The sequence below is a fragment of the Nicotiana tabacum genome, chromosome 22 (genome assembly GCF_000715075.1).
Source record: "Nicotiana tabacum cultivar K326 chromosome 22, ASM71507v2, whole genome shotgun sequence".
Taxonomy (NCBI): domain Eukaryota; kingdom Viridiplantae; phylum Streptophyta; class Magnoliopsida; order Solanales; family Solanaceae; genus Nicotiana; species Nicotiana tabacum.
Genome location: NC_134101.1, coordinates 128684001 through 128691835, shown reverse-complemented (window position 1 = coordinate 128691835; position 7835 = coordinate 128684001). Strand labels below are relative to the sequence as shown.

The window sequence follows — 7835 nt, the reverse complement described above, 5'->3', positions numbered from 1 at the left end:
AAATAGTTGAAGATTTAAATCACTTAGTATTTTTGTCAATGAAACTTTTGAAGACATATATAAATATTATAAAAAATTTATAAGAAATGAAAAAGAACAAAATCTATGGTTGACCCTCCAATTAATACACAAATTATATTCACGTGGCAAAACTGAGAAAATATTAAGAGATGGGTCTAAAATTTTAGGGGAAACAGAAAAATACAAATATAAAATGCGAAATGAAAAATTCAACCTTTGGAATCAAACAATTTAAAATCAAGTAACATTTAATTAAAAAATCAAAAGATAAAAGAAAGCAAACAAATAAAAGAAGAAAATAAGATAAAATAGCAGGGATGAACCTTGAAAAAAAATATGACTAGTTGGTACTTTTGATTTTAAACAATGACAAAAACTTTTTAAAACCTTAACTCTTTCCCACACTTTTCTTTTGATTTTGATTGGGGAATAACTCTCTCAAAGAAGTAAAGGACAGCTGGGCTGTTTTGGAGCTTTTGTCTTTTCCTTTTTTGTCTTAGTAGTAATAAGTTTGTGGATTTTTTCCAAAAAATGAAAAGGAAAACGTTGTTAAAAAGGAAAAAAATTTAACTGCTTCTGGGCAGAATCCAACCCGCGTGTTCCGCTGTAAATGCGGACTCCGAACCCTGGACAATTACCACTGAACCCAGAGCTATTTTGTTACTAGGTTTGCCGTTGTATATTTATATATTTTCAATAAAATTTTCAATGTAAATACAGGGTCCGAGTAAAAGTCACTGGGTTCGCCCCCCCTGACTGAAGTGTACGGGAATATTGAACGTGGGTAAGTTCTCGAATGTATTAAACCAAGATGAAAATAAAAGAAGCATTTGTTTTTCAATTTGCTATGTTCTTTTTTATCTTTTTAAGTTCGGCCTCCACAATCTGAACCCCTCCAGTTATTTCTCTTGAATCCTCATTTCCATTGTTGTAATTTTCTATATTTCCATTACAATGATTATATTTTATTATTTATGCAATAACGATAGGGTTCTAACTCAACTTTATATCCATTACGTAGCAGGAAAAGAAAACAATAGAGATTCCTGTATTTTGCAGGCGTCTGAATCTGTCAAAGTCACGAATTGCTCCATTGGTGCAATTTTTCCTAATTCAACTGGTGTTTTGGAGAGAGTATAGGTGCAAGCTAGTATGGATCGGTTTTTCCCTAAAAAGAAACCAAACCAAGTAAGTCGGTTTTTCAAATATTAAAACCAAACCAATTAAGTCGATTTTTTCTCGATTCGGTTTATATCGATTTTTCGGTTTTTTCGGTTATTTTTCGATTTTTTTCTTAAATATAAGACATACACTACCAAACACATATTTTGGCGACCACATTTTTAACATAACACTATCAAATCAATTGTCCTTTGAGAAATCTATTATTTACCAAGATATATTGATGATAATTGATCAAATAGTGATGAACAATTTAAGGACTCGATTAAAAATATATTATTTTTAACATGAAATAGATTCTTACACTTAACAAAAGAAAACTACCAATTAAACTAGAATGTAAAGGTAAAGAATTGTACTAAAAGTGCAAACGATTAACATTTACTATAAAAATTTTGAAACTTTGTATAAAAGTATACATATATATAGGTGTAATTCTAAATTTAAAATAGTTACTTCTATATTCGATTTGGTTCGGTTTTTTTTTTATTAAAACCAAAACCAAACCAAATTTGATCGGTTTTTAAATTTCAAAACTAAAACCAAACCAAACCAAAAAGTATCGGTTTTTTTGGTTGGTTTTCGGTTTGGTTCGATTTTTCGGATTTTTATGAACACTCCTAGGAGAGAGTATAGATGCAAGCTAATAAATTGGAGCAGTAATTTAAATATGCCTGCATGCATTAATACAAGATAGAAGATTTTCCAGTCTTGCTAGAATTATTGGATCTTTAACATGAAGTGCGAGGCAAAAGTGCTTCTCAAAATAAGCAGCTTGGCCTAACACACTCTAAATCTACTAAGCATTAAGCTATATGAATGTTTAGTTTTTATTACTGAAGTAACAAACTGTTCTCCTATCAGAGATTTTACTATTTTATGTCATTTTTCTACTTCATCAGGTAGCTTATCACTTGAAATACATTATACTCTACACATGCCTCTACTAAAGAATTGCTGAATTTCAAGAAGAGAGACTCAGATTCACATATACACAATACGCTTTATTACAGAACGTATGTTCCTGAGACTGACTGAATCCTAACTCAAAGTGATACAGTTCGGGTTAGCTTACTGAAAATCAAGTTAACAATACAAATGTGAATACTATCATGGGATGGAAATGTCAAAGTCCACCTTTCATCAGACATCCTCGGCGTCATCATCAGAATTATGAATCTCATCACGATCATCATCATCATCGTTGAAGATGTCCATAGCATGTATCTGTATATTCTGAAACTGGTTGATTGCATCTCTTGCTTTGGATATGAGAGCATTTTTTGCAACTTTAATCACATCCATTTTTCTGACATTCTCATCCTTGTGATCATTCTTATTTTGGTGGCCCTTTGCTGATCTTGAAGTGGCTGCTTTTCTCTTTGCTTCCCTGCAATGTAGCTGATCAATGTACCTCTCATGTAGCACCTTGTTCTTAATTGGCTTTAGCACTGGTGGGCTGGTAAGAGCTGCTACTGATGAACCACTTAATCGGGAAAGGTGCTTTTTATGGGCTGAAGAGGATCTCTCCACGCACTTTCTAAAATAATGCAAACCTTCTTCGTTGCGCTCTGGGGTGAAAATTTCTGCATTCTGGCAAAATGCCCTAGCAGTTGGATCTGTTGATTCAAGAACATTGAAGAAGTCTGCCTCCTTATCTCGATCTACGTCGTTTTGCTTTTGCAGTAGTTGTCTCACTTTCTTCCGTGAGAGATGGCTCTTCGGCTTGCTATATCTGAGCTTTTTGGTGGTTTTCCCCGTGGACAGGAGCAGTTTAGTTGCACAAGGAGAAAGTGATGACGTGTTCATCTTTTTAACCCTTGAACGTGGTTGAGGCTGAGGTGGGGTCATGAAATCCGAATGTATCTTGTCAAAACATTCCTTTGCTGATTTTCCAGGCACCTGCAAAGCAAGTCCAAAGTTTACTGAGATGACCATTTATGTCGCAAGCTGACGTTCAAAATACAAGGAAAACTAAAGCCAGAAATGGTAACTACCATACCTTTCTTTGGTTTTCATATTTGAATTGCAGTGTTCAGAAAATTCACAGGTTACATGCACCATTTGCTAACATATTGATGTCAACAAAGGACCTAGAATCTACATTCATGGATTTCTAGGTGGAGCGCGATCCTAATAGATCTTAATCAGAAGCTGAGGAGTAGAAGTATATACTAAGTTACTACTCAGATCTCAAGGCTTGTTGGCTAGCAGCTTGTGTCCAAATGAGCTGTAGGTATGCAAAAATATTTGGATCTAAGAACAAATATACCACCATAAGTAATTCTAGCTAATCCACTACCATGTCATTCATATATAGGTTTCATCTTGGGAAAAATATTAATACGAAGCAACAGTTTAGCTTTTGGCACCTGTTTACATCCTCCAGTCACAGCTGGTAAACCCCAGGATCAACCCCTCTAGCGAGACAATACCTCACTACCCAATACTGTTGACTTATCTGCTGATATAGTCCCAAAACCCAATATTACGTCAAATGATGAAATGCTCCAGCCAAACTTTCTTCAAGTCTGACGGCATCATCTGTGGCCTTTACTTTGTCCTTTACTTCATTACAAAAGAGACATGATCAGGAGTAGTGACAAAAAAGGTCAAAGAAGATGGGATAAACCTATAAGTGCTATGCTGGACAAACTAAAGCCCTACTTTATAGACTGAGATAGTGCTGTTTTTTATTTTTTCATCACCTGATGTCATTCACTGTAGTTCATCGCCTCTGGCTTCGGAAGCATCACCAAGCCTCACAAGAAACTAGCCTTTCACCCTCTTCCTACAGTAAAGGTTCTATGCACTATCAACTTGCTACCCAACTTTTATTTTGGACACGCCCTCGTACAACCATCAAGCGATTGATATACCAGTATGATACTTGGGTGGCTGAAGTATCAAGTACTGCTCGTCAGCATCATTACAGTCATGCTGCTCACAGATTTCAAATGTTCTTGTAAAAAGTCACTTTCCCTCGATGAAATGAGTCCACTAATCAGCCTTCCCGTGCAATTTGTACTATTTCTCACTTAATGCTGGAACTAATGTTGACGCTCCAACCGCATTGATGCTACGGTACCCCAAGAGATCATCTCCCCCCCCCCTCTCCCTCTCTCCCTCCCTCCCTCTCTCTCCCCCTCTCTGTTGATGAACCACAAGTTCTATACTTCTATCTAACTGCAGGAGGAAGTTATTCTGGCAACATGCCAATCTTCTAAAGTGTAAAAGATCAACCTTTATGTCTCTCTCCTTTTCTCCCTCCTGCAATAATTTATCTTGCTATTCCAATATTTCATGGTATAAGCAGGGAAAATAAAATCATCATGCGCATAATAATGATTTTTCCTACTCCGACCCCTTTGTCCAAATAAAACTATCTTAAGTTGTTTTCCTTTTTTGATAATGTAACAAAAAACTATCTTAAGTTCCTTTCAAGCCACCCCAGAATGTCGTATACTTTAATTAAAAATTTCTCCTTTCGGTATTAATGGACTACCATATTACTTCGTAGGTTAATACTCGACACATCAGCTCAAATTTTGAAGAATTATGCTTCTTCTACTTTTGTGCCCTGGATGTCTATAAAAATGTGACAAGAGAATATCTGAACAACTAAAAACTCTCAATCCTAAAGAGACAATTCTCACAATTTCTAATCTCCACCTTTATCCCATTCTCTCCCTCTTCCAGCTGCAAACAAATCCATCAATTTCCTCTTTATTATTTCCATTCAGAACCGTCGAGCGTATTTCCTTCCCTTATCAGTAGTACTAGTATTTTAATTCCCTTAACCTTATATTTCTATTACTACCTGATGTTTCTTATGCTTTGGTTCTCTTATTATCTTGCATTGTTAACACTTCTTCTTCCATGTCTTCTTCGCTATCGTATTTCCTTTTAAACTGCTACTCCCTCCGTTTCAATTTATGTGAACCCATTTGACTGGGCACGGAGTTTAAGAAAAGAGAGAAGACTTTTGATCTTGTGGTGTAAAATGAGGCACATATATTTTGTGTGACTATAAATCATTGTGTAAAGGTAAATTGTTTCCAAATAAGGAAAGGGGTCATTCTTTTTGGCACGGACTAAAAAGGAAATAGGTTCACATAAATTGAAACGGAGGGAGTATGATTTTTGTTTTCCTTGAGCTAAGGGCTTATCGTAACAGCCTCTCCACCTGCACAAGGCAGAGATAACGTATGTGTACACATTATCTTCCTCAGACCCACTTGTGAGAATATACTGGTATAGCTTTATTTATTATTTCCATTCAAAACCACCAGCCGACTTAGCAGCGAGTTGAAGATTTGGTAGCAATTTGGAAGGTGAAAGTAGTTTACTGGTCAAGATGACATTGATTGTTCAAGTAAAATAAGCATACATGGAGGAAAGCGGGTAAAACAGTACCGTAGTAGAGATGGTAGAGGGAGGAGGCCAATGAAGAGTGCTGGAAAATTAGGTCGTATCATACTAATAATACTCGCTGCTGGAGGATCAGGTGGTAGAAACGGATTAAAATCCACAGAGACAACCATATTAGAACACTCAGCATGTTGAACAAAATTGGAAAGCAAAAATAGAAAGAGTGACTATCTAAGAATCTATAAGAGGGCGAATCATAAAACTGAAATGAGGTCCTTGGAATACATAAACGAACTACGTTTGGTCAGAGAAAGTTGAAAAAGAGGATAATAGAGAAAGGAGTGAGATACAAGAATATACAACTGTTAATTGATCTGATATTGATCTTATTTGTCTTATATATAAGAATAATATTCCTTACGGGTACTTTTACTGATGGGAAAGATGAAATGAAATTGTCTCTACCCATCAACTATTTCTCTTCTGTAAACAAATAAAATCTCCCAATTAACTTTTGTAAAAATTCAAGAGGCAATCCGCTTGTCTAGGCCCAAAGTTATACAACAACATTTTTGCAGCAAACAGGCTATCAGGCACATTAGCTTCCAATAGGAGGGGAGGAAGGGAGAGGGAACCCTTGAAAGAAAAGGAGGAAAAAGTGAACGTAACCCTTTGACATTGGTTAAAGGTTGGGCGGTCGTGCATCTTAAGACCATCCAAAGACTATCTGAAACTCTTTTTTTGACATTCTTAATTTCTCCTGGACAAAGATCAACTTAATTCCGAGAGCCCCAATTTCAGACTAAAATTGACTAAACCATCTCGAACCTATCAGCTCCTATACTTGCAAAATTCGTTTTCTTATTACATTGAAACTGTTGATGTGCAAACATATCCAATAGACTGAGATCACTTGGTAGGTCTTCGTAAGACAAAGAAATCGTCCAGGCAGGCAATTCGTATCATACCTGAATCCTACCTTTGATTACACCTGGACTTTGACACTTAAAACCATAAATCCTAAAGACAACTTTCCTTATAAATCATCAAGTAGTATATAAATGCTCAATGCTCAGCTAAATTAGTTTGTCATGAAGATAGAATTATAGAAAGCACAAAATGAAACATAAGCTAATTTTAAAATCACAGCCAAATTACCATCTTAGCAACTTTCTTCCAGAAGTTAGGCGTTGCCTTTGCCGCGAAATAAGCATTTTGCAATGCCAGCTCCTGTTTGTTGGTCCACCCATTAGCACTACTGCTCTCCTCCATTCGTGGTTAGTTCTCTTTCTCTTCAATCCCGTGCCTTTCTTTACCGTGCCATTATCATCCTTTCCACAAACCACAACTTCAGATGATGGGCCAGCTAAACTTTCTTTACTAGTCTCTTGAGCATGTGTAGGGATCTTTGGCCCATTCTTTAAATCACCCTTTCTTTTCTCAAATGAATTGTCAGCGGAATCATAGCCTAGTACTTTACTGACAGGTGGGTCCCCGGTAGAACTACGTGTAACCCTTCTCTCTATACTATTTACCGCACCATTATTCTGCAGATTTACAATGCTCAATCTTGGCGACCTTCGCAGCCTAGTACTGGATTTTTGGGAGCTTTTTGAGACAACAATCTGATTTTTGTGGACTTCCTTATCAGAAATCTCAGTAGCAGCGGCAGTAAACCGGGGAGATCTTCTCAGAGTGGGTGTTGGATTTTCTTGGTCTCTCCAGTTTCTTTGGGGCATTTTCGCAAACAGAGGTGACGGAAATGAAGTCGGGACACACACCGTCTCGGGAGGGAAAACTTTAGGATGTGATGTTTCAAAATTGTGAGCACGGGGAAAATCAAGGGCCGACAAACTGGATACGGGACTTCGTCACAAAAACAAAAAAGGTAGATACTGGACCCGTAGTGAAGGTCCAACTGTAACGGCCTCAAGATTGGTGTGGAAATGACACCAGATAGCCACTAAACATATTGTTCAAAATACATTTACAGTTTACAATGTATTTAACGATTATCCAATTTGCTTAAACATCAGAACACTGTGTCCTAAAGTTCGAAAATTATGTTCATAAATTCGAATCTTTTATCTTGAATTTTAAATTAGCAGTTCAAAAATACAGGACACTTGGTCCTCAATTTCAAATTAGTAATTTTCAAATTAGCAGCTCAAAAATTTAGGACACTAAATCTTGAATTTCAAATTAACAGCATAAAAATTCAGGACACTTAGTTCCAAATATGGGCAAAATTTATGGCCAAA

The 7835-nt window shown here is 36.4% G+C and overlaps 1 protein-coding gene across 1 annotated transcript; it reads right to left on the bottom strand.

Moving 5' to 3' along the window:
• Positions 1 to 2137: 2137 nt before the first annotated feature.
• On the bottom strand, positions 2138 to 7135 carry LOC142176743 (uncharacterized). Its single transcript, XM_075245000.1, has 2 exons — positions 6733 to 7135; positions 2138 to 3105 (listed from the first exon to the last, which is right to left on the bottom strand). Exons 1-2 carry the CDS (start codon positions 6844 to 6846, stop codon positions 2347 to 2349), a joined length of 873 nt encoding a protein of 290 aa, XP_075101101.1. The 5' UTR covers positions 6847 to 7135; the 3' UTR covers positions 2138 to 2346.
• Positions 7136 to 7835: the final 700 nt, after the last annotated feature.